At 46.9% G+C, this 26,531-nt stretch overlaps 2 protein-coding genes across 9 annotated transcripts; one reads left to right on the top strand and one right to left on the bottom strand.

The window, feature by feature from the left end:
- Nucleotides 1–639: 639 nt before the first annotated feature.
- On the bottom strand, nucleotides 640–16,975 carry BRD8 (bromodomain containing 8). Of its 4 annotated transcripts, XR_003921096.2 has the most exons (23): nucleotides 16,870–16,975; nucleotides 16,422–16,518; nucleotides 15,677–15,746; nucleotides 14,607–14,656; nucleotides 13,338–13,460; nucleotides 13,117–13,197; nucleotides 12,584–12,648; nucleotides 11,837–11,973; nucleotides 11,188–11,403; nucleotides 9,779–9,923; nucleotides 8,387–8,596; nucleotides 7,687–7,967; nucleotides 6,730–7,185; nucleotides 6,279–6,372; nucleotides 6,024–6,070; nucleotides 5,445–5,659; nucleotides 5,040–5,132; nucleotides 4,769–4,837; nucleotides 3,865–4,042; nucleotides 3,100–3,204; nucleotides 2,204–2,248; nucleotides 1,428–1,604; nucleotides 815–1,053 (listed from the first exon to the last, which is right to left on the bottom strand). XR_003921096.2 is itself a non-coding variant. In XM_029998440.2 (22 exons), the coding sequence occupies exons 1-22, from the start codon at nucleotides 16,886–16,888 to the stop codon at nucleotides 994–996; spliced, it is 2,856 nt and encodes a 951-aa protein (XP_029854300.1). In that variant the 5' UTR covers nucleotides 16,889–16,975; the 3' UTR covers nucleotides 640–993. The 4 variants fall into 4 exon arrangements, 2 of the variants coding, with proteins under 2 accessions (XP_029854300.1, XP_040975352.1); XM_029998440.2 differs by lacking the exon at nucleotides 1,428–1,604 and having other exon boundaries at nucleotides 640–1,053; XR_005931167.1 differs by lacking the exon at nucleotides 8,387–8,596.
- A 91-nt stretch (nucleotides 16,976–17,066) lies between these two features.
- On the top strand, nucleotides 17,067–26,412 carry KIF20A (kinesin family member 20A). 5 transcript variants are annotated; one of them, XM_029998445.2, is made up of 19 exons: nucleotides 17,067–17,226; nucleotides 17,724–17,899; nucleotides 18,371–18,460; nucleotides 18,592–18,711; nucleotides 19,175–19,313; nucleotides 19,403–19,590; nucleotides 19,675–19,819; nucleotides 20,543–20,743; nucleotides 20,985–21,096; nucleotides 21,196–21,267; nucleotides 21,861–22,004; nucleotides 22,086–22,251; nucleotides 22,506–22,670; nucleotides 23,323–23,462; nucleotides 23,559–23,661; nucleotides 24,300–24,507; nucleotides 24,903–24,994; nucleotides 25,290–25,427; nucleotides 25,948–26,412. In XM_029998445.2, the coding sequence occupies exons 2-19, from the start codon at nucleotides 17,741–17,743 to the stop codon at nucleotides 26,218–26,220; spliced, it is 2,655 nt and encodes an 884-aa protein (XP_029854305.1). In that variant the 5' UTR covers nucleotides 17,067–17,226; nucleotides 17,724–17,740; the 3' UTR covers nucleotides 26,221–26,412. The 5 variants fall into 5 exon arrangements, with proteins under 5 accessions (XP_029854305.1, XP_029854302.1, XP_029854301.1 ...); XM_029998442.2 differs by having other exon boundaries at nucleotides 17,067–17,195; nucleotides 19,403–19,819; XM_029998441.2 differs by having other exon boundaries at nucleotides 19,403–19,819.
- Nucleotides 26,413–26,531: the final 119 nt, after the last annotated feature.

Genomic DNA, 26,531 nt, shown 5'->3' with positions numbered 1-26,531 from the left:
GCCGCAAGCATCAGGAAGGACAATGTTTTGGTTTTTTTTTCCCCTGCAAGGTCATGGGGGCAGAAAATACGCAAGTTTCATCTCACAGGTCATATGAGCAGAAAATAAGGTGACTTGAAAATTCAGAGAGAACTTAAATCTCAGTTAAGCACTCATGTTGCTGAGGAAAAGGACCGTAATTTCCACAGTAAACAGTTCACAAGCTCCGATGTGTTACCAGGTACTGGCATGCCTACAGCTGCTGGAATCAGAGATTTTCACTCTGACTAGCGTACCCTTTATAAATCTCTGGGGAAAGAATGTAAGGTACATTTCAGTACATTGGTCTCTCAAGGAAAGCACTAACAAGACTGTAGTATTTAACTTCTCATGGTTAGATCTCCCATATTTCATCACAACAGTGCCATATTCTCGCATGCTCAAGCAGGGAATCTTCCCCTCCATCCAAGCACTATGCAACACTCCCACGATTAATGGTTTGTCTCTAATGTCAAAGCTCTGCTATGCTTGTGTGCTGTACCGATAACTGGAAGACAGTTGTGGTTGCAGATATTCAAGACAGGTATGCACGCTTGTACAAAAACAGGGTTCCTCACTGCAGAGCTGTGATGCTCAGTACACTGCACACTGTACACTGGATTTGTTCCCAGACTTTAATATACATACACATTTACACATCACTAGTAAAAATCTGTACACTTCACATTACAGTACATACGAGCCACCAGTTGCTAGCTAACACCAGAACACTGATGAAGCCCAAAACGACTGCCCTAAAACAGGCAGGGGGGCTACTCTTCCCCTCTGGGGAAGTTTCTTTGGGTTACACATTCTGACGAGACACCGCTTTCCAGGGGAGCAAGTGAAGAAGGTGGACCAGGTCCCAGAAATGGACCTGCAGCTTTTCTTCCTCCTCCAACAGCTGTTAACAGCATCTTGTTTGCACTCCAGCTCTGGATGCTAGGTGCTGGGATTTTCTGTCTGCCTGCAGCATCACTTCTTCATCTTCATGTCTGCCTCGATGGCACACCGACGCCCTCTGGTGCCTCCGTCCTAGTCACAAGGCAAACAAAAAGATAAGTGTTATGCAACCCCAAACACACACCACTTCCTCCAGCACTCGGGGAGGTAAGGAATTGTGTATCTGGTAACAACTTTTCATGCCTTCCAAACAGGAGAAAGGGAAACTGTCCTAAGAAGGCCTAGGGAGGCCTGCCTGCAGACCTACCTAAAATTCACTCTGGACACAGCACAGGTCCTGGGATTTGCAGCATCTCTGTGCACTGCTGGCAGCCAGGGCAGAGAGAGGCAACAAGGCTCTCACCCAGACAGATGCTTTTGGAGCCCGTACAGCACAGGCTTTCTCCTAAGTGGCAGATTCTAGCTTGGCTCTTAAGATGGGAAGAGGAAACTGCTGACTAACCTACCTTATCAGCTGCTGATCCCTACGGGAAGTGCTCCTCCAGTTGAGTGACCCTGGCACTAGCTCCCTAGTTTCTCCGCACAGCTCCTTTCCATGAGTAGAAGGCGAGCTGAGAGCATCCTTTGATCCGCTGCCCTCTCCCTCTGGCTGACATGCTGACTCTCCCGGAGTACTCCTCTGTCTTTAGATATATGCGAGAGAAAAAAACAACTCTCCATCTTCCTCCCCTCTCTCCTCCCCACAACTCAGAGACTTGGGGTTTCCCAGAGGGAATATTTTTCCAAACACTTCCAGATCACCACAGGCACAGAGCAAGATATTTCTGCAGAGTATCTTATTTGCTTTCTGGACCATGAATGATAAAGGAGCACACAGCTGAGTCCTCACTTCCCCAAGACCTTTTGTACTGTCTCGAACATGTGGAAGGGGCAGCTGTATAAGCATGAGAGATGTAGGAACTACAGTACTGCACCACTTGGTCTGTCTTCCCACTTACATGGAAAGAAAGCAGGAGAGAAGTTGTGGAAAAAAGCAAAGGCAGATGACAAAACGAGAACAGTTGGAACCAGAAGAGAAGACTGAAGCCCCTCCCACTCATCCACACTGAGAATAAGGGACTGAGATGTTTCTTCTCTAATGATCATGGTTGTACAGCCCCTAAGTTAAACACACACCGCTGCAGTGCTAAGGATGCTGTGACAGTGCAGTGATCACCCAGACAAAGAGCAGAGCACATTGCCAGCAGTACTGCAGTACCTGCTGGAGCCTTTCAATACTTACAAAGAGAGAGAGAAGGAAGGCAGGAGAGCCCATTGGGACACTGTCCTGTTAAAAGGCCAAACAGAAGGACTTATCAGATATCAGATATGGAAATGCACACACCACATAGAAGCACTGAGTCCACAAACGAGCATAGAGAAACATGTGCCCCACTCCCCTTCCCGCATGGCATCAGTCTTATGCAGCAGGAACATAAAAACAGACAAAAGAGGGATACTGCGAGAGTCAGAATGCTAGGAAAGGGATATTCCATCCTCAGCCATGGCAAGGCCTGGTTTACCAAACAATTTCTGCGCTGTGCAGTTGCCACTAGAACTAAGCAGGCAGTCCTTGCTGTCACAATGTCGTGTGCACCAGCTGAGTGCACTTGAGATCACTTGATCAAGTTTGGATGTGTCTTTACAGAAGAAAAAAACCAAAGAAACCTACACTGCTATTAGTTTAGACTAGTGCGTAAGTCAAAGGTTCTCTGGTGTGTTTTACACAGCAAACCAGGCTGGAGTCATTCCCTGGTTCTAAAAACCTGACTACGAAGTGAAGGACACAGCAGAGGCTTGTCTTCCAACTCTCTACACCTTCACCTTCCTGCCATATCACGCCTCTTCCAATACTCTGTTCATTTCCCTACAGTTTTCATCACCTGCTTTTAAAAACAGGGAAGAGAACTATTGGGATTACAGAAAAAACTCATGAGCCCTGCCTCTCGAATGATGTACAGCTTCAGAGCTGAAATCTAATCAATGGACACATTTAAAGAAAAATTTGTTCACATGAAGATACTGGGGCCATTGCAATCTCAAAAAACATTCTGCCTCTTTGGTATGGGAACTTCATGCAGTATCTTGGGATTCTTCAAAAGGTACCAAGTGCCCTTCCACAGGGTGCAGCATTCTCACCTTCTCTGAAGCATCTTGCTTGCGAGTGGAGTCTCGCCCACGCAGGCTCTTTGCACTGATCCCTGACTCCGATGTTTGCATGATCAGCTGTGTGGCCAGAAATTGCTGCAAGAAAACCACACTCTGTTAAGATTCTCAGGCAAAACAAACTCAGTTAGTGCGTGTCAGTTAACTATCACAAACCACAGGGTGGGAATGATTGGGTCAGAGACAGTTTCAGTTCCTCGTCTGCTGCTCAGAATAAGTTCCCCCATTTACCTCAGAAGCCACAAGTCCTGAGGAACTATAAAACCCCAGTTCAAACTCTGTTAGCCCTGCCAGTTGGGACATTCTACTTCACAAGAAATTTGAAATGGCATATATTCACAGGACAGAGTTTCATGTGCACTTTATACCAGTGTAAACCAGCACAGCCACCAAAAAGAGCAATCGCGTCCCCTGTCATTCACCATTCTTGTTGCTTGTTTCTGTTCCTGAACCACACCCTGCATCTTGCTGGCCTAAGCATTTCCCTGAAGGAAATTAGATTTGAAATTGGTCTGAGCTGAACTTAGAAAACATTTTGCTGCATTAGTTTTAACTTATCCACAACTTAGTTCACCACAAACACCTGAGCTAGCACAAGAGAGATGTGGGGAAAGATGGGACTACTTCATTCAAGGACACTGTGAGTGAAAACTGTGGTCTTACATCCAGAAGTCTTTCCCATACCTATGGGCCAAGGCAGATGCTCTGTCCTGTACTGGCCTCAGCTCAATACTTTACCTGGATCTGCTCCAGGACATCTCGCTGCATCTCCACAGCCATGTGGTACACATCGTGGTCAGAGCTGTTGTACATAACTGCATTTTGAAACATCAGCATAATATCACGCTGGAACTCAGCTGTGGTTCGTATCAGCCCATTCTCAATGTTCTTTTTGATGGTAGATAAATCCATTGGCCTATGAAAGAAACGCAGTCAAAATAGCAACAGAAATATTTAACTCTTTCCCTGCTCTTTTGCAAACAACCCCGGGTCTGTAACATGTCTAGTTAGACCATCTATTTAATTTAGCCAAATACGTTCTCCCCTCAACAGGCTGTGTTCCTGACTACCAAGGCCTCAGTTCAGAAGCCACAAGCTGTCCAGCAGTCACCATGAATGGTAACAATGGCATGACAGAGGCCTCAGAAGAGGCATTTGCCTTCTTCAGGCATCACTGAAGGAGACACTAAGGAGCTAGAGCTGCAGCCACTGAACTGTTCAGGAGAGATTTCGGGGGACTAGGAGGGGATTCTGATAATTCTTCCAGAATATCCACTATCTGGGACAGTAAAAAATGTTGATTAAAGAAGATAGGTCTTTGGAATTTCAAAGACTAAATCCTACCCTTGGATAGAAACTGGGAGAAGCAGATCAGTCACATACCACTTTAGTGATAAAAAATGTTCTATGTAAGTCAGTGTACTTCATTGAAAGACAGGCTGTGTAAAGACACGTATCTGTTTCTGAAGATGACCCTTTTCTGGGTGAAACCTGTTTCTGACTTAATCATGCCAGAAAAAAAATCATTTTCCAAGTCTTGCAGTCCACATGGCAGCCAAAAACTACATTGTTCCTGCCAGAAATCCCTACACAAATATGCAAATATACAGAGTTCTAATGACAGAAGACTGCTGAGACTCACCTCTGCACAATACTGTGGTAGCCTGGTGCTATATCGTCAGTTACAGGCTGTAGGAAGACATTGGCATACCTGTAGAGAGAAGGAGTCCACTTAGTGTCCTGTCCTTGCTGGCAAATTTGTTTCATGCTCTCATGTTTATTTGTCTGCTACCACTAACAATATGATTCATCATCTCCTGGTATCAAGGCAGATGAGCTTCTGTGATGGGAGAGTGGAGACTTGTCTAGGATTAGTCACTTCTTTCTGCCAGTTCTCAAGACATCAAACTCACCTGTGATTAGCTGCTGCTCTCCAAACTAGCATGATGGCTTTCTTCCAGATCTTCTGGGCCTGTATTGCTTCCTGGTCCTCACTGCACACTGAGCTGGGAAGAAAAGAACAGGACTTCCTTCAGGAGTCTGCATACTGCCTTGGAGCAGAAACCTTATGGTTTATTTTCCCTTTGACATGCCCACGCTAATCCATGCCAAAGACAGAAAGAAAAAAATGGGACCTGGTAGTATTATGGCACTGTCTGCACACTTGCACTTGTAAGCAAGGAGAACCAGACAAATCAACAACAAATTCCCCCTTCGGACCCACTCAGTCAGCAAAACAGAAATGAGAATCCTATGCTCCCTCCACAAAATAGCCTCGGATTTGTACCTGTGTGCCTGAGAGCTTCACTGATACTCACAACTGTGAGGAGGCTGGGCTGCTGGGGATGGAGTCGGCTAGCGTGTGAGACTGTAAAGGTGCATTATGGACACTGAAGCCATCATCGCTCTCACTCACGGGGGGTTCGTTATCCATCTCCGATAGATATCCCTCACCCTGATCTTCTTCTTTGGGTTCCTCCAAACTGGCAGCCTCACTGGCACCATCCTCATCATCCTCTTCACCCTGCCCATCCTGAAACACAGAGTTCATGAGTCTGCACAGCCAGCTATAGCAGCAACTCAGAGCCTCCAAAGCAACTAAGGTTCAGCAAGCAAAGTAATTTTCTTGCTATGCTGCTGACAACTGTACAGGCACTTTCACAAAATCCTAGTCACTCTATCTTGCCCTGCCTCCCCTGCAGACACAGAAACACACATACACACACAGCTTTATACTGCCTAAGGCAATCTCCCCTTTAGCTCCAACTGCAGACTGCCCACTTCTCAGTGCAGAAAGCTGAATGCAAGCTTTGCTTTTCAGCAGATGGGAGCCAGGAAGCAGCAGCAGTGAGATGTTACTAATAAACTCAAGATGACTAAAACCAATTGAGAATTACCTTCATCTGACTCCTAAACAGGGCTTGGGCCTCCTCCTTCATTGACTCTGTGAAAGAGAAAAGCAGAAAGGTTGATTCTCCAAAGCAGTCTTTCCTACAAAAGCTCCTGCACCAATGCCTACTGTCCTGCAGTAATTACCACTGTTCCTACATGTATCTTTTCTCCCTCCTCCCCAAAAAACCTGAACCAGATCACTGACAACTATCCAGCTAATAATGTTGCATGTAAAAGATTTCCTAGCTGAATTAAGTTACCTGACAGCTCAAATTTGTGCTGAACATCAGCCTGTGAGGAGTCTTCACTCACATTTGGGACTTGTGGAGGGGATGAATCATCATCAGGTGGGGTCTGGAGGGAAGAGAAATGCACAAATCTAGATGTTTGTGTCAGCTTACTTCAGTGAAGGTGTGGGCACATCTCACTCACCCTAACCTAACTCAAGGCAATGAAGTTCACTGAGCACCTTCCCAACTGCAATTCTGCACATGGGCGGGGGGAGATACACAAAGGTACTGCCTAAAGCAGAGAGCTTCTCTGCAGATCGAACAGATCAGCAGCATGACTCCCCAGAAAACAGTCAGTCACATTCACTGAAGGATCACCTTCAACCCAGCAGTCATCCTTCCTCTAAACTTCTCTCCTACCTGCCACAACTGCTCCTTTCTTTCCCCACACCAGTTCCAGACAGCCTCTCTGCTCACATACCTCTGTCTTCACTGTATTGTGCACTGCGTCTTCTCCCTTGGCCGATTCTATCTCAATTTCAGAAGTCTCTCCCACTGCTACAGCTGCTCTTTGATCCTCTTCTATCTCTTGACTTCTAAGCTCTGGTGTTTCCGTCACTCTTGCAGTTGCTGGTATGGCTTCCTCAGGGCCCAGCTGATTCTGCTCTTGCTCTGCAGGTTCTGTCTTTATTTCTGATCCCAGCTCGCCAATGCCCATTAGGTCTCGAATTCCCTTTGCCTCTGGCTCCTCACACTCCAGTCTCTCCTGCTTCACAGTCACAGACACTTGGGGTATCTGGGCCTGTTTCTCATGCTCCTGACGAATTGAGTGTTCCCATGGGCCAGGCAGGGTCTGAGGGTCATCGGTATCTTCGCAGAAAGAAGACAGAGCAGCTTCAACAACTGCTGCATCCAGGACTTCAGGGTGGTCGTCTACCTTTATTGCCAAAACAAACACACAGCAGTGCAGGCCAAGGTCAGAAAGAGGGATTAAAAAAAAGTTCATGTTATTTGGTAATGAGACAATTGTGGAAAACTGGGTGTACTGGGTTTACAAAGTTGCCATTCGCAGCCAGACTTGTATCACTCCCTGCGGAGTCTCCTGTGGAGGTTCAGTTTCAGAAATATAGCACTCCTGGAAAGTATGCTGCAAGCAGCGCTCGTTTGTCTGCCAGAGATGTGACCCAAACCCTACCCAACATGAGGAAGAAAGAGATTTCTTTCTGCACTCTGAAGAGAAGCACCAGGCTAAACGTGGCAGACTAGCAGCAGTGGTGTCATAGGGTCATTGATCGGGACAACGATGGAGAGAATGTGCATTTTGGAATAGTTATTTCTTGCTTGTTTAAACTAACTAAATTGGTGAACAGTAATCACTTGAGATTAACTTAACTGGATGTGGAGCAAAAGGCACTGGCACTCTGCTTTGCCCGTTTACCTTGTCCTCAATGATGGCTATAATATTTCCAACAGTATCGAAGTCCAGCTCTTCCCCTGTATAGGACACTGCAATATCCATTTTCTCAGCCAAATCCAGGTCTTCTTTCCCATCCATGCAGTGATCTTTGGAAGACCCTGCAGTGCTGCCAGCTCCAGAACCCAGGCACTCTTTCTTGATGGAATCAATGATCATGGATATTTCACTGCTGTCCATGGACACTGTCACGGTATGGGAATCAGACACTGCCTCCATGGAAACACAGGCTTCTGGCTGGCTCACTGCACAAGGATGAGAGTAACAATCAGAGACCAATCTGGAGAAGTCAAGCCCACATAAACAAATACTGCAGTCGATAAGACCAAGCACCAACTGCAAGTATCCCAGGTCCACCCACAACAGCATGGCTTAGAAAAATAAAAGACAAATACAGGTTTGCTTTCCCACAGTAGAGACAAAGTGAGATTCCAGCCCTTGAACCACAATCCAGCAACAAACCATTAGTATCCCCACCCCCACCCAGCAAATCCTTTTTAAAACCATCTGTTTACTCCAGAACCCAGCCGTAACCATCCTTTCATCAAGGATGGTGAGTCTGAGGTGATAAAAGGCCAGCTGAGAGCTCGCTGGGTGATGATCCCAACGGAATTTCTGTTTTCCAGCAGTGCATGACCTACGAGTGCGTAGTTCAGGAACGCACCTGTGGCTACGCTTTCTGGAGCTGCAGCTGGTGGCACAACGGATGGTGCTGACAGCGTGGGCATCATGACAATGGTTGCCTGCGACACAGGCTCTACGGGGGGTGGCAGGAGCTTAGCTGGAGGTTCGCTGGCAACAGCGGAGAAGGAAGCAAGAGGTGAGGTGAACTGTGCAGGACCAGCTTCTAAAAGCCGGGAAAGCGTAGGAGCACCTAACAGAGAGTAGAAGGGAAAAGCACATGAGCAAGCAGCCACCACTGAAGTCCACAAAGCCACCACTGGCCTCTTCACTGTCTGGTGGCTTCTTCTGGGAAAAGACACCGAGGTACCTATAAACAGTCCCAAAAGCTATACAGAGAACCCGCACCAAAAATGCACGACTCCTTTGTGTGTACAGTCTGAGACAGAATCATGCAGACTATGGGACACTGTGTTCAATGAAAGGGCTGGACAGGCTAAGCCACACATGCAGAAAGATGCCCTTCCGAAGGCTCATCCCAATACAAGTATGGGAAATCTGAAAAACAGTGCTGAGAGAGCCACACAAGGTAAGCCAAGACAAACAGTCATCACAGGAGCTGGAAGGGAGCAGAGGGGATCTCTTTGCAGGTCTTTCCTGGAGAATCCCTCTTATGTCAAAGGTTGCCACTCATCTTAGCTGTAAGTTCCAGTCTGAATTTACTGAACTGTCTGGACCAAATTAACAGGTCTTAAAGAATAAATGTGGATAAGGAAAGTGAGATTATTCATATGGAATTATACATGAATGAATGGCATAAATCCTCAGTTGCAATGTGATTAAACCACTGGTTAGTATGAGCTGAGAAGAAACTTCACCTTAGGCAGGTTGCTCTGAAAAGGCCCAATGCAAAGACTCTTGCACTGTCCCTCTCACCCCCTACTCTGTGGAACTTATTCTGGAGCTCACAGTCCAGTGTGGTCTGGACTATACTTAGACCTCTAAGCTAAAGCAGAGGTAAGACACCCGAGTTCTCCAGATTCACAGGGAGCTGCAGTTTGACACACAGGGAACCAGGTACTAGACCATTTTTTTGCCAACTCCCTGTCAACCAACCCTTTCTTTCTACACTGAAATGACTGGTATTAGCCAGTGTCAAGAGCAGAAAACTAGACTGCATGGACCAGGATCGAATCAAGTCTAACTGTTTCAGTCATTTTAGATCCAGGCACTCTTTTTTCTGTAAGGATTACAGTCATCTTAAAAAAAAAAGTAGGGGTGAGAGGGACGGGGGTACAGAAATAGGAATACAACTCATAAAGAAGCCCCCAAACCACCCAGGCTAGGTGTCCTTCATCTCTCTCCAAAGAGAATTCATAGAACAGTCTGAAGGCACACCTGAAGGGAGAACTGTACAGGGAGAGTCCCGAGTTACCTGAAGCAGCAGGAGATGCAGGGACAGCACCAGGTGCCGACTGCATTTCCCCACTGTGCAGCACTGGAAGGACGCTTCCTACCTCCAGCAGGACTCCTGAGCTGTTCATGTGACCAGAAGCCACTGCCATTTCATTTTCACCGACCTGCCAAAGGAGGACACAACTAAGTTCCTGGAGATATCATCACATCAGCGATTCTCTGCCAGATATGCACCTCCATGAATATGTCCATCATTTGCTGTCTCACTATTTCCTCTGCACTTTTTGTCCAGTCTAGTCACTGCCTGAGGCCCCTTATGCAAGTGGACAACATGACAGTCTGAAACTAGTTGTTGTTCTTCAGCTACAATACAGCTGCAGTGCCACTTTCCTTGAAGTTAGGCCAAATATATAATTTGCTCTACCTTAGTTCCTCTGTTCAAGGACCTCACCATCCTTTACAGATACAGTCTCTCTACCCCCCAAGATGGCATGGAATTATCCCTTATTTTGAAGCACCAAGATGGAAAGTAACTCTACCAAGGTCACCCAGTAAACCTATGATGGACCTTGAAGCAGATGTAAAACAGTCCTGTTGATACAAAGAAAACCCAGTCTTCCACAGCCACTACCTTTCCTTGCTCCACCCTATGTTACATTGCACCCTGCAAACACAGAACCCATGGAACATCTACCCAAGCTAACAAATAGAGAAGACCCCAAATCTGACTATTAAAAAGGAAAGTCAACAGCAACACACTTATTCCATCACACAAACACTAACACAGGGAATCCGTGCCACGGGCAGGCTGATGGCTGCTATTTTCAGACTGGGCTCTGAACAGTGCCAGCCATGGTCGCCCTCTTAAGACTTCTAGAGTCACTAACACCAGAAATGGGTTGCCATCACAGTGATTTTAATAACTGTTTACAATTAGGAGAAAACTGAAGCACTTCAATACTGGTCATAAACCCCATTAAAGGACTCCCCACTCCTATGCTAAGACCTGTTACAAATATTGAAACTCAACTTCCTGCCAAGATATAAAGAAGAATCATGAGCCCAACGTAGAAATCATCAAGAACACCTCCATGCAGGCTGAGCGGGATGATGCTGACTAACATGCTCCCTCCCCCAAGGAGAACAATCTCCTCTAGCAGAGCCTGCAACTCCAACTCCTTGCAAATGAGGGGAGATAGCCAGTCCTATGTGCTGAATGATCCCCGCAGTCCTGCACCCACAGTACTGCTGGGAAAGGGTCCCACCTCTGTGGCTCACAGGGGTACTCATCTCTCTCAGATATCGCTTCTGTTGGGACTCTCACAAAAACTACGTTTTTAAAAAGCCTTTGCAGTTCCCCCTTTTTCAGTGGGAGAGTCTGGAGCAAATTGTTTGTGTGCTTGCATATATGAGCAGAGAGCTCCATACCAGCCTGGGGCTTGTGGGCAGGAGACTGCCCTTCTTCAGCAGCTCTGAGAGCAGTGGGGAAGGAGGCGGAGTTGCTTTTTGTCCTAGCATCTTTTTCTGGGGTGAATCATCAGTGACTGGGGTCATGGGGGCATCCAGGGGAGCAGAGCCTGGAGGGGTGTCAGGGATTCCAATGAAGGAGGCAACTGGGGTGCTGGGCAATGTCCCTGGAGTGACCTGAGAAAGAGAAAAACCACACTGTTCAAAGCCACACTCCACCACACGGACTAGCCCCACTTGCTCCTTCCCCCAAGAACATTGATCCAGCACACCACAGACTCCTACTCCATTCACTCACTACACCTACTCCAGGCATATGCTTTCACCCTTTCCCTGCCCTGTAGTGCCATTTCCCAGGCACACACAGAAGACTGCCTGCCAACCCACTGATGCCCCTACATAGCCTCTGATCCAGGCACCTGATCATCACAGACATGGAAGAGGACACGTATCTCGAGCAGGACTGTACATCAGTCACACTACAGCACTACCACAGCTAGAAGTCTGCAAAACAAGGCAAGGTCTTCTCCCCAGGCTCCTGCTCCATGATGGATGCGGAGCCCCATGTCCCAGGCTGGTCTTTCCCTCTTACCATGGGAAGCATCCTTACCCCTGGACTGGCCTCATCCACAGCGGGCTGAGACAGATCTCCCAGAGCATAGTCTCCCCCTGGAGAGGTTGAGCCTGCAGGGGAGCGAACCATCACACCCGTTAATCGTCGTGGTGGGTTCTTAATGGCCTGACGAGCTGGAAGAGAACAGAAAAAAAAGTGAGATTCCATGACTCCATCTTGGACAGTCCCCGAGAGTTACCTCTGACTTTATCCTAAAGAACCCCAAGAAAACAATTTATACTGTAGGCATTTCTTGCACCACACTAGGCCCAGTTCACAAATAATACTAGCGTTGGGTAATGTGCTTTAATTTCAGATTTCCATAGCAGTTGGGTATTCACCACCTCCCACCACTGATAGGTTAGTTCACCGAATTGCCCCAGGAATTATAAATTAATTAAACAGTCAGAACAAATCTAACTTCTTTTTATCTTCAGACAATAGCAAAACTAGAAGGAAAACTAAAGGGGTGAAGCCTGACATTCTAACAGAGAGCTCCTTGCTAATCCTGCTTCCTCTTAGATATACCTTCTCTACAGTATTTGTTCCCTTCTCAGAAGTGTCTGCATTTTGCCCTGTTACAAATACAGTGCTGGAAAAAGAACATAATCTTTCCTTCCAACTCCTAGGGTCATGGAATTCCTCCTGAACAAGTCTTAACAAGACTTAAATATTTCCCAAATGTTCTTATGAACCTATGCATCTCTCTCTGAGTAGGAGTAAGGAAGCTCATTTCCAGCTTACCTTGATAAGCAGCATCTGTAGCCTTCCTCTTGACTTCTGCCTCCTCCTCCTCCATTTTTTTCTTTCTGTGTACAGAACCAAAACCTACTGTCACACAGTGTTCCACTTCCCCTTAGCTCCTCCTCTGCAATCAGCTTACTGACCCCCAACCCATTATCTCCAGACAGCAATGCCCTGCCTCTGCAGACTCAGGCTCAAGTCCTCTGAGAAGGGAAGCAGAGTCAGAAGCCAGTCAGAGAACGACACATTTGGGAGGAAGTTTCACTTCCAGCCGATTATCAAAACAGAGGAGGCAAGCATGATGCTGCAAGCCATCACCGAGCTCTTCACTGAGAAACTCCAAAAGATGTTCCACACAAGCTGGTGGCCCCCAACCTAAACTAAGTCCACCCTCAGAGGCCAAAGCATCTGCCCAGTTGCCCTGTTTCTCTTAATCCAATGTACACAGCGCAAGAGGTGTCTGACAAACACACAGTGTCAGGCAACTACAATCTCAGAAGAAAGCATAACATGGAAATAATTAAATAACCCACATCATAATCTCATTGCACAGCTCCTCCAGTCTGTTATCCATGTGTCCGGCCTGGATCAGCTCTGCATCCTTCTTGAGTTGCCTGTAATCAGAAAATCTTCTTACTTCCCACTGAACAATACACCCTAAGCAGCATTTTCACCCCAAGCACCATCCCACTTATGCCACTTTTTCAAGACAGGGCCCTCAGGTACACCACAGCTTAATGCCTCTGCCACATACCTGTATTTCTCCTGCGTTTCTTTAATCATTTTCTTCAACTCCTCAACTCGTTCTGCAGTCAGTTTCCGCACAATAACATCTTCCACGGTTTCCACAACTTCTCCCTTCTCACCACGTTTTCTCCTACAGAATAAGAGAAAAGCAAAAACAGTTCAGACCTGAAACACAGAAAATCCCTGTTCTCCTTTCATAAATGGCTCCTGTCCGTCATTCCTGACACAAACATGCACAAAAAAAAAAAATAAAAAAAAAAAATCAACCTCCTCTTCCAATTTCTCTTAAATGACATTGGACAGCACAATGTTCAAAAAATTTATGCTGAAAAGTTTATCTAATTGTTAAATGTGTCCAGTGTTAAAGACTTCAGAAATAGATCAAAGATGCAATCCCACTGCAAATTCTCAACCTGGAAAAAAATCATTCAGCTTCAGAGAAGAGTCTTACTACCCACGAAGAAACATCTATTTTTTTTCCTCAGTAACTCTACTAAGCCCTTTGTCTTTGCAAGTCTAGTGCTGAGATCATTCAGCACTATCACAAACAAATACTGCTTTTAAACATCCTGCCTTTAATTTAATTTGATGTGAAGTCTCAAAACAAAATGCCTGGATTTAGGAGTGAGAAATATCTGAGACCACAAAGCTGTAGTGATAGCATTGGTAAGAAAACTGTAAGAAACCACTGCAAAATAGAGACAAACACAAAATGTTTCCCCTTCTCACTCTTGCTGTCTTTTCTACCCCTACTCTGAATGATAATTTTATAATAATATATATAATTTTATAATTTTGTAAAGCTTCTGATCAATAAGACTAATAGGTAGTGTTTTATTCCAGCCAAATAAATGTTTCTTTTTGCTGCATTAAGTCCCCAAATGCACACTGCAACTCCTACAAATGGAGCTGTGGCAAAGAGGCCCCAATTACCCTGCTATGTATTCTAACGACAGTAGGGGCATATGGAAGACACTAACAAGTACACCGTGACCAGTTTTAGAACCATGTAATACTGAAATACTTTGGTCTTATGAAAAAAGGAGACAAGATAATGAGATATGGGAAGCATGTTCCAAGAAATACCTTAGGCTTGCCAATCTCCCCCATCTGCCATACCCTGATCCCACTGTCCACCCACGCCAGCTATCACAACTGAATTTCCTCATTCCTGTACACTCGTTTTGGGAGAAGCACCATCAAGTCCTTTGCTGTAAGAACCGACAAGTCCACCCAAAATTGCTGCAGACTGCATTGCTTCAGACTTTGTACTCACTTAGGGGTCTCTGTAGTCTCCAAGAGCTCTGAATACTGAGATGCACAGTGCTAAGAAGAAACAAAAAAAGTCAGAGGACACCAAAGAGTCGGCATCAGCAAATGCCTATCAACAAAGCCTACAGGGCACTTACTCCTACTTTTTCAGAGGTCTAACGCTTTATGAACATATCTGACAAGTTTTCTCCAGAGTTTGCCCCATGGCAATAATTTAGTGTAGTGCAAAGTGAGGAAGCATGTTCACTCTTTTACTGTAGCTCTGCCCAGGCTGATCTCCAAAACAAAGCTAAAGAATGCTCCCAACTAACAATTTAGAAATCAAAGCAAGCAAGCATGATTACAAAAACTGTAGCCATAACATTTCTGTCTGTGAGCATGAACCAGAAATATTTCAATGGAGAAAACAAAATAACATTGTATCAAGGCCAGTTTCATAGCTTAACAGAAACAGTAAGCAACATAAAACCCCCAAGTTCTCCTCCCTTGATTCTCTTAATCTCTCTGTTCCTCATACAGCAAAAATCCCAGGTGCTTGCTCAAACAGCAGGACATACCAAAATACATGGGCATCTACAAATTCCTGGGGAAAGGAATTCCACAGCTCTATTACAAGCCTGGTGAAGAACAATCTCTTTAGGTTTGCTCTGAACCTGCCTCCTGTTAGTCTTAATTAATAGCCTCTAAATCTTGTACTGGACAAAGCACAAAATTAATCCTTATTCATCCTCAACTTCATGCCACTTCTGATTATACAGACATCTGTTGTATCTCCTGTTATTCATCTCTTTTTTATGCTGAAGTGTTCTACCTTACCTAGCCATCTCTTACAAGGAAGCTGTTTCATGTCTTTGATCATCCTTGTCTTTTCCTTAACCTTATCCAACTGTACTGTAAGCTCAAATTTAACTTCAGAAACCGAAAAAAGTATTTAATCTGATTTATACAAAGCTGATTTTTTAAAATTAATTTTGCTATCTTTTCTAAAAACAAGGAACACATTGTCCTAGGCAGCTATCTTACATATCCCATGCAGAACCCATTTTTTCCAAGACTCAAATGTCAGTATCTTACCTTCTGGGAAAACCAGTCAGGTGGGCGTCCTGGCTCTGCAAAAGGTTTGATAGCTCTGCTGACTGAGACCCTACAGGAGAGAAATGGCAAGTCACTGTCAACTTACTTTCTTCCCCAACCAACATGCAGAGAAAAGATGCTGACCTGTCTTGACGTTCATCACTGGATAGCCCCCGTAAACACAAAGAACTTGTCAGTGAGTTGTTATGTTTGGGCATTATTGAAGTACAGCCCGTGGACTCAAAAATACTTGCCTACTCCCAAACAAACAACAGCTTCCCTCCCTTGCTTTCAAAAGCAAGTTTCTAGCTTCTGATGACACCATTACACTTCCACAGAAACTTTGGTGAGGGGGGAAAAAGGCAGCAAAACAGAGCGGCAAGTGCAGAAGCAACGCACAGGAGTCCGTTACCAAATATCCTCCTTGACCACAACTCACCTCTTCTGATTTGTGTTGGAATAACGTTACTCTTTGTTCTGATTAACACACTCCTGCTTTCACACAGTAGTTATGAAAGAAGCAAAAAGATTGTCAAGGTACACATCTAATACTTCCATCTTTAACAGCCCAACTTTGTTTTGAGCAGAAAGTACGCAGAAAGCAGAAGTGTTTACGACTAGCCGTTGCACAACAAACCGGCACGGTGAAAAGCCACGCACCAGTACCGCACACAACCCGTGCTCTGCCCCGGGACTCCAGGGCCCGTGCAGCGGACATGACCCTCGCTGCGCCCCGCTCCCTTACCAGTTCTGGTCCCCGCTCCGCATGACGGACGAGGCCAGGCAGAGCTTCTCGCGGATGGACCATGGCTCCGTGGGGCCGGCGCTCAGCAGCTTGTGCTCTGCCGGGAGAGGCGAAGGAGTGCAGGGACCCCACAGCCCGCCGCGCACCCCCGGCAGCACCCCCGGGGACCCCATGCCCGGAACCCCGCCCCCGCGGCGCTGGCCCCGCCCCCGCGGCGCTGGCCCCGCCCCCACCGCCACAGCCATAGCCCCACCCCTCCCTCGGGCCGTTGGCCCCGCCCCCCTCGCGCCGCCGTGGCCCCGCCTCCTCCCTCTGGAGCCGCTCGATTCTCCTCAGGCCGTTCCCTCGCCCCCTTCCCGCCCCAGCCCCGCTGCCGCGCGGGCCGCCGCCGCTCCCTCTCCGCCGCCCCCCGCTCCCCGCCGCCTCTCCCGACAGGCCCCGCACTCACTGCCCGTCCCCGCCGCCATCTTCCCCGCCCGGCCCGAGGGAGGCAAGGGCGGAGCCGCGCGCAAAGCCCGCCGGGAGGCGCGCGCGCGCGCGCCCCTAAGCCATCCCCGGGCGCGCGGGCGGCCGAGCGCTCGGGCCCCGCCCCTGCTGCTCCTCGGCGGGCGCTGATTGGCGGCCGCGGAGGCGCGGGCCCCCATTGGCTGAGCGGGCGGGCGGCGAGGTTTGAATCCCCAACAGTAGGCGTTGCGCGGACGCGAGGCGGGCGCGAGGCGGTGGGGCCGGAGCCGCCGGAGCCGCCGGAGCCGGAGCGGGCCGCGGCGTGGCCGGGTCCGCGCAAGGAGCGGAGGCCTTTGTAGCGGTCTGGCAACGTCAGGGGCGGGTGGGAGTGCCTGTGGGGAGCGGCGGCGATGATTTCTTGTGCGTGCGGAGACGGCCGGTGCGGCGGTCCGTGTCTGTGTGGGCAGGCCCCGCGTGGCGGTGGTCTCGGGGCGTGTGGGGGTGTGCGTTGTGCGGGGCGGCCTGCGTGGAGCTGTGTGTGGAGGGGTCCTGTGTGGTGGTCTGTGTACGTGTTGTGTCTGTTGGGTGTGCGAGGGGGGTCTCTCGTGTGGAGGTCCGTGTGCGTAGGTGGTGTGTCTGGGGTCCTGTGTGGTGGTGGGGGTGTGCGTTTGCAGCAGCATTCCGCGTGTCTGTGTGTGCGGAGGGGGCTTTCCATGTGGCAGCCTCTGTGTTTGCGAGGAATGGACAGATATGGTGGCAGACTGCGTGTAGTGGGGTGTATGCGTGGGAAGCAAAGCTTGGACTCCTGGAAGACTGCTGTAACATCACCCTATCGTCACCGTGCCCCTCTTTCTCCAGGAGCTGTGTGAGACGCCATGGCGCAAGCACTTGCCTCCCCAGGGCTGTTGTCTGATGATGATGTTGCAGCCTCCCCTGTTCTTGAATCCACAGCAACAGGGTTTGGGGCTGATGTGCGCAAAGACCTGCTGTCAGAGTTCTCTGCTATCTCTCCAAATCTGGAGGGCTCCCAGCAGGTGAGGTTGGAGGTCGTCTGTCACAAACAGGGCAGTGTTTTGACTTGTGGCTGCTGTGTCTCTGTACGAAGGTGTTGTGATGCAGGGCTGGCAGAGACTCTTCAGAAGAGGCTAGAACAAAATGTTGTGTTGGGGGGAGCAGCTCCTGTTATGAGCAGTGTACTATGAAGAGCTCAGTAAGGGCCTCTTAGCATGATGCCCTTTGTCTGGGGGCTGGTTTTGGTGTCAGGTGTTTGGGTTGTTGGTCTGATTCACTAGACAAACAAAAGAAATGCTGGTGTGCCTGAAAATGCCTAAGAAAGCTTCTGGCATTGCTAGGGATTTTGGGACCGGAAAAGTTTTCATTAGTTGCTGAGTACTAGTTGGGGTAACCACCCATGTGTTCCATGCTGTGGTTCCTGTTAGTGTTCTGATGGACGGTTGTGTTCTGCCTCTCTGGCTACCATATTTAACCTCTTCTGATTTTTGCAGGCTGTAGCTGAAGATAATAATGGAAAATTAAAGGTGTATCTGAGAGTTCGACCTCTGAAATCTACAGAAATGGAAAAAGGAGAAGACCAGGTGAGACACTGAATGAACCAGTCTCTGAGCTGGTTGCCTGTGTGCCTGCTGGGAGATGCTATTATCCTTTGCTGTCTATGCTACGGCGTCTTGTAAGCCATTGCAGTTATGGGGGTTTATGTGTTCTTTAGGGCTGTGTCTGCATTGAGAATTCAGAGACCCTTCTTCTAAAAGCCCCTAAGGACTCCTTCACCATGCGGAGCACAGAACGTGGAGTGGGACAAGCAGCACACAGATTCTCTTTCACCCAGGTAGGTAACTGGGACAAACAATCCATCTGGAAGTTTTTTGAGCTCAAACCAGCCTTACAGCTTCAAAAGCTGGCCTACTAATACACACTGATTCAAATGCACTGCTTGAACTATGTAGTCTCATATAATCCTCTCTACTTAAGTTTGTTTCTGTTGCTGTTTCCTTATTCTCTCTTTAAGCTGATTCTGACAACTTTTTTGGCAGCAAATGCCAAACTCTTGTTTTGTTCCTGAGCCTCTAAATGCACTAGAAGCCGTAGTGGTATCGGATGTTACAGGATTAAGCAAGTGAACAGCTTGTTTTTGAAGGGCGCTTGGACTACAGTTGCTGATGGGTCTGTTGCTCATGATATGGGGCTAGTGGAGGGAACAAATGACTACATAGTATCACTTGAACAACCATCAGCAGTCAAAAGATAGGAAAGATCTACATGAAGCCAATTTTCATGTGTCTTGTTTGCAGATCTTTGGACCAGATGTGGGGCAGAAATTGTTCTTTGATGAGACAATGAAGCAGGTGGTAAAGGATGTACTGAATGGGCAGAACTGGCTGGTTTACACCTATGGCATCACCAATTCAGGGAAGACTCACACTATTCAGGGTAAGGAAAGCACTAGGTGTTAGTAGCTGGTTGAGGGAGTTGTCTGCTTCTACATGTGAGTCCTCAGCTTGCTGCTGTTCTTGCTTTAGGCAGCAACAAAGATGGAGGGATTCTGCCTCGCTCCTTAGCAGTCATCTTCAATAGTGTGGGGGACCGGCTGTACCAAGCCATGGATCTGAAGCCTTCCCTCTCCAATGAGGTGATCTGGCTAGACAGCAGGCAGGTGCGACAGGAAGAGACCAAGAAGCAGACCATGCTGCGGGGGGGTCTGTGGGAGGTAAGTGTGGCTCCTAGGAGGTTAATAATAGGGAAAGGATGGTGTCATACTGCATACATGCTCATGTTCTTTGTTTCCTTCCAGGAGGAGCTGTTGACGCCACTCAAGAGGAGCCGCAGTGCCGAATCTCAGCTCCAGGCGACTACCAGTGGCAGTTTTGACAGTGGAGTTGCTGGCCTCTCTTCGTCTAGCCAGCTCACCAACCATTCAGACATCAGCCAGACAGAAGGTAAGCCCGGAAGCCTGTTCTGTACTACCTGCTTCTTGTTGGAGGATGGGGGAAGAAAGGGTGATGGCTATTTGGATGCTGTGTTGCAGGTAAGGGGGCAAAGGTGCTGTAGTCTCACAAATTTTCCCTTTGAAAGATAAGGATGTCAGGGCTGAAGAACTTTGCGTGTATGTCTTGCCAACCTATGAAGAATTCACCACCGCGTAATAACCAAGCCTTGTGAAATGAAAAGTTGCCTGATGCCTCCTTACTTCATTCAAGGGATATGGTTATTGAGCAGCTGAATGCCATGCGATGGGGATAGCTAGAAAGTGGGGTGCTAAAGTGACATGTTGCACTGAGCACTTGTGCCCAGACTTTAAAACCTAGGAACTACTAGCTGATTAGGTGTCCAGAATTATGGAGTGATTGAGGTAACAAGGACTAAAACTTCACTTAAAGTGGGAAGAGTTCATGTTTGAAATATCCTACACTTCTGGAGTCAAGATTAAATATATAAGAAGGAGCATACTGCTAACAGAAACTTTAGGCTGTCTCACTGGGGACAGGCATTAGAGTAGGTCCAAATGGGAGGAGGTATATAGAATAATTTGAGTCTGGGGTAGTCTTCCTGCTGAAGAAAGATATCTCACTCTATAGCTAAACCATTCAGGCTGGACCTGTGAAAATCTTCAGTCATGACTTTTTTCTCTTTTTTTTTTTTTGTCTTCTCTCTTTCCCCAGAAGTGGGCCCTCACTGGGCTGACTTGGATCGCATTTCACTCACCAACACAGGAGATATGCAGTTCTCCATCTGGGTCTCCTTCTTTGAGATTTACAATGAGTTAATCTATGACTTGTTAGAACCAGTTTTACCTGGCCAGAACCGCAAGAGGCAGACACTGCGGCTCTGTGAAGACCAGACTGGCAACCCCTATGTGAAAGGTAGATTTACCTGAAAGATATTTTTAGTGGCCTGCTAGGGAGACTTGAGGACTGAGTGGGTGGGTGGCTTAGCAGTGATGTGTTGGAGAGCACGATGACCTCTATGGCCCCTCAGAGGTCTCTAGATTACAGGAATGTTACACTTGTTAAATGTCAAGGAAATGCAATGGTGAAGTTAGGGCTGAGATAATTTTCTGCCAGTCTCCTAACTGCCTTGCCCGATGCATGCCTGGTTTTCCAGATCTGAACTGGATCAATGTCCGGGATGCTGATGAGGCCTGGAAGCTCCTGAAACTGGGTCGGAAAAACCAGAGTTTTGCTAGCACCCACATGAACCAGAACTCCAGTCGCAGGTCTGAAGGGGGAGGGGGGTTGTTTAGGCAGAAATACAATTCTGAGGGGCTTATAAAGGTTGCATTTCCTTTTTAAAATATCTGCATCCTTCTTTATAGTCACAGTGTCTTCTCCATTCGGATTCTGCACTTGCAAAGAGGTGGCAGTGAAGTTGTTCCAAAAATCAGCGAGTAAGTTTCATGCTCTCTAGGATTTGGGGGTGTTCTCTGTGGACTCAACTTTCCTCTGTCTTTTGTTGTGGATCTGGGGTATGGGAAGTATCTTGAGGAAGGTCTTGTTGAAAGTACTTGGAAGGAGTAAATGTTCCCACTCTTAAGTCTTGGAACTGACTGAGGAGTTTGTGAGGAGTACTGCAAAGTATAACTTGAGGTAGTTGTCAGGCTTTTTGAATGAAGGTAAATGTGAGTAACCTTGCCCTTGCAGCAGGGCTGATTTGAGTACTGCTGCTGCCTGCCCCTGGGATGTAGTTGTCTGGAAATGGGTTGTCTCAGTACCTGGGAAGTGGCTGTCCTGAGAACTGGCAAAGGATCTTTGAACTTGACACCGCAAAGCTCATGTTGGTGTTACCTTGTGTAACCCCTACGCTTAAGGTAGGCCTTTCTGTCCAGTAATAGGCCATACACCCCAAAAGAACTTTCTGTGCCCTTATGGGGAAGCTGGGAAGGTGAGCAGGGTAGGTGATCGCAGGGTGTCTGAATTGTAAACCTGGATAGAACAAGACAAACCTAGTAGGTCATATGAATATCACTTGTGTTTTCTTCAGGTTATCCCTGTGTGACCTCGCAGGGTCAGAGCGCTGCAAAGACCAGAAAAGTGGGGACCGAATGAAAGAAGCAAACAACATCAATACCTCCCTCCACACACTGGGTCGCTGCATTGCTGCCCTCCGCCAGAACCAGCAGTCCAAGTGAGTATCCACAACTCCAAACGGAGTGTGTGGGGAGGCTGTTTTGCTTTCCCATGGGCTCACTCTTGTCTCTCCCCTTAGACTGAAGCAGACTGTGGTTCCCTTCCGGGACAGCAAGTTAACCCGTGTGTTCCAGGGTTTCTTCACTGGGCGTGGGCGCTCTTGCATGATTGTCAACATTAATCAGTGTGCATCTACATATGATGAAACTCTGTATGTAGCCAAGTTCTCAGCCATTGCCAGCCAGGTAAGTAGCACACACCAGGATCATAGCATGGTCAGGATACATTCTGCTTCTGTGGGAATGGGCCCCGTTCCATCACAAGGCAGAGGGAATGCTTGCAAGTCTTCCCTGTGCTTCTCCAGGAGATTATTACCTTTACAGTATTTCCAGTTTCTGCTAAACTGAAAGGGTTGACAGTTTGCAGAGAAGTGCTGTGTTTAAAGACTACACAACTTCCAGGCTTTATGGACTAGTAATGATGGCCTTTTCCCCTTCAGCTTGTTCAGGCACCTCCCACAAAGCTGGGACTCCCATCCATACAATCGATCATCAAAGAGCACAACAGGCGAACCAGCCAGGGTCCAGAGGCAGTGGCAAAGGAAGAAGTGGAATCAGAAGACGACAGTGGGGATGAAGCAGATGTCTCCATGTATGAAAAGGAGGTGGGTTGTGATTTGTTTTACAGCCTTTATGGACAGAGGGGCAAGAACATGACTGTTAGCTTTGGCCTGGGAGGTGGGGTTGGAGCTCAGCACTATACCAAGAGATGACGGAGAACCTCAGAAGGATATGGGACCCAGGAAATTGGGAATCCATGAGGAAAACATTCCACAGTTGGTCTAAATCTGATGCACATGCTTAATTTGGAAACACTTTGTCATCTGTGGAATAGGGACAGTACTCTGCAAGGGAAATCTAGAGATCAGAAAGCGCACAAAACAGACGGCTAAATTGAGGAAAAATAATCAAACTTCCTAGATACTCAAAGCAGGCAGCTGGAATAACTGAAAGATCAAGATGGAAGTCATATACCTACAGAGACTTGAGTTGTAATGTGTCAAGGTAGCAAATTCAGGTGCAGCCCTGGGTAGCGCAGTAGGGGAAGCTGCTCTGGAGATAGCTCCATCTACAGTGCAGTGTTGTTTAAGCCATCTCATGGGAGAGGAATTAAGAGCATGCCTGGCAACTTCTCTTTCCAAATGACTAAAAGAATCTTAAACCTAGATCACCCCAGCCTACAGATATGGGATCACCTAGTTTATTCTAGGTCTTAATTCTGTTGTGCATGCAATGGAGTTTATGTCCTTCTTGCAGGACTTGTTGCGTGTAGTGGAAGCTGCACGAGAACTGCTGGTGCAAGAGCGGCAGGAGAAGCTGCAACTAGAAATGCGCCTCCGTGAGGAGATCTGCAATGAGATGCTGGAGCACATGCAACAGAAGGAGCAATGGTGCAGGTACAGCTTAGGCTGATCTCCCTCCCTTTTTTCAGGGTGAGCTACAGTACCAAGAACTGCCAGACTCTGACATGTAGTTGTTTGCTCTCTTTGTAGCCAACATGTGGATGCTCAGAAGGAGCTGCTGGAGGAACTGTATGAGGATAAACTGAATAACCTGAAGGAGTCATTGACTGACTATTACCAGGAGGAGATCCAGGTTTGTTCAGGGCAATGAAATGATATCAGGAAAGGGGACTGGGGTACTTGAGTCCAGGAAGGTGACTTATGCAAACTGAAAGGCAAGATTTTGCTTTTTCTGGTAGTTTTGTGATATTTGATAGCTTGATCCACAATTTTCACTTCTTGTCTACTCCTTTATGTAGTTCACTAGGCTTTCTATTCTCAGCCCTTAAACTGGAAGCTAATGTGCAACCATTCTTATTCCTCTATTTGTTCAACACGATTCTCCCCCACCTTATTCTCTTCACTAGTGGCTTGCTTTGCACTTTTCAGATTGACACAAGTTCTGTGAATTTCTCTTCTCTTAGTTGTGATGATGAGTATGGGCCTGTCTATATTTTTCAGACTATGGCATTTTAGTGGCCTCTGGGACTTGTTGCAGACCTCTCTGAAGATGCCAACTTTCAAAAAATCCCTTGTCTTCAGGGGCTGTAAAAAAGTGGTTTAGGCTCCCAGAAAATGAGGTCACTGTTTTCACTTGTTGGACTAAGGCTTTAATGTCCTTTATGTGAAGTGTGTGATTGAGAAAGTCTCCTGGAAGGAAGACATTGAAAGTTTCAGAAAAGCCATGTTAAGAAAATCTTGTTGAATATTTGAACAAACTTGCTTTCTAAGGAGCGTGATGAGAAGATTGAGGAGCTCCAAGCTGCTCTGCAGGAGGCAAAGCAAAAATTGGAGAGCCTGGATACTAAGCAAAAGGACTCGGGGCAAGGCTTGCGTCGATCAAAGCGAGTGGCTACCTCAAGTGCTCTGCAACAGGACCTGGTAGATACTAAAGCCAAACTGGAGCAATGTCAAATGGAGTTAAATACTGCAACAGCAGGTAAGGCAGTGATGCTGCACTGGTTCTGAACTATGCCCAAGCAATCCTTGTAGAGGGTTAGAGGTAACTTTTTTTTCAGTAGGGTACATCAGATTCAGACATCCTGAAACCACTATTCTGAGTTGTAGACAATAAGAATAATGTGCTGGATGGACAGGGTTTCACTTCATTTTTCACATGAAAATGGACTTTAGGGCAGGATCATCTCCCTGTTCAAATTCTAAAGTCCCTTTGCATAACTGAAAGGGAGAAGCCTGGAATGTTTGTGCATGTCTGCACAAACCAAAGCTTTTCTCAGCTTGCCTGTGGCAGCTTGTCTCAAGGGAAGTCCTGACTTCAGAAAAACTGAAAGCTTATGAATGTACTGTTGCTCACTACTTTTTGTCTGTTCCTAGAGTTGCGCAAGTACCAGAAATTACTGGAGCCACCTCCCTCCGCCAAACCCATTACTGTGGATGTAGACAGGAAGCTGGAGGATGGACAGAAGGTAACTCCATCTCTGCATTACAGAAAGGAACACTTGCAGGGCAGGATGATTGCCAGTTTAAACAGTGTTTGGAGCTGCTGTTTCCAGGTTTTTAAACAAATGGTTGAAGTTGAAATGGGCTTGTTGAAAACAAACCCTTACTAGAGGTGTGGAAGGTTGTAGTATCTGTGATCCCTGTGTACCTCACTAAGATGGGATCTTCCCTCAGTACCACATGTCTGAATTACCCTGGAGTGGCTTTGTTTGCAGAGCAATGTCAAAGCTAGCTGTTGTATTAAATGTCTTTCTTCTGTAGAATGTCAGATTGCTGCGTTCAGAATTACAAAAACTTGGGGAGTCTCTTCAGTCTGCAGAGAGGGCGTGCTGCCACAGTACAAGTGCAGGGAAACTTCGAGAAGCCCTCTGTACGTGTGATGACATTCTGGCTAGACAGGTAATGTGTCTGTTTTGTTGTGGGTTGCATGGAAGGATTTAGTCTGTGCACTTTGCCATAATCAGCAGAATAACCTTGCAGCTGCAAATAAAAATGACTTATTCTTTAGATACATACTGTCTATTACATTAAGGGAGCTATATTGCTAATTTTTTCAATGGTGGAGTCAGACTGCATATTTAACTCTCCAAAGGAGACCCAAATCGTCCCTGTTCAGTTAACTGACAGCTGGCACTTAAAGTAGGAGAATTCAGAGGTCTCATTTCCTTATGCACTTTATTATCACAGTTGCTATGGCAGCATCTTTGCAGCAGGACAGATTCAGCTTTTTCTTAGCCTTACCATTCCTATTTTGTTATTGAACTGCTACACTGTTGACTGAAGAAGCTTTTATGCATAGCTGTATTTAGCACACCAGTTAGTGAATTTTGGCAAAGGCAGTTTATCGTCTTCAGTTCGTAGTAACCAGGGAGTGAGGCAACTTGTAATATCTTTATATATATTGCCTTCCCTTTCTCAGGACCAAACACTGGCAGAACTGCAGAACAATATGATGCTGGTAAAACTAGACCTGCGAAAGAAGGCAGCGTGTATTGCTGAACAGTACCACACTGTGCAGAAGCTCCAGGCTCCTCCAACATCTACCTTAAAGAAACGGTTCTGTGCCAACAGGGAAAACCTCCAACCTAATCAACCTCCTGGTAAAAAGCCCTTCCTGCACAACCTTCTGTCACGCTCAGCTACCCGGCCTGTTGCTGGCAGAGGGTGGCAACTTCGTTCAGTTGCTCTATGACTTTTCACAAAGAGATCCCTGCCCCACTATTACTGGAACAGGTGGCAAATCCAATGTAATATCTATATTTTTTTTTTGTGTGCTTGTTTATTATTGTAGCTGCTTGAGAGCTTATGTAAACGTTTTTTGATATGTATGGTTAAACTTTTAATCAATACCAAAGTGGACAAAATGACTTTTTGTAATTTAAACACTACAATGAGGAAAGTCTTTAAATATAATGTGGATGATCAAAGTTGTTAAACAAAAGGACAAGTTAAAACTGAGTCCTCATCTTCAACTATGCTGGCACATAATTCAAAAATAAGTCC

Source organism: Aquila chrysaetos, chromosome 22 (assembly GCF_900496995.4).
Source record: "Aquila chrysaetos chrysaetos chromosome 22, bAquChr1.4, whole genome shotgun sequence".
In the NCBI taxonomy this organism is placed as follows: domain Eukaryota; kingdom Metazoa; phylum Chordata; class Aves; order Accipitriformes; family Accipitridae; genus Aquila; species Aquila chrysaetos.
Note: the sequence above shows the minus strand (reverse complement) of the source record. Positions and strands in the feature narration are given on the sequence as shown.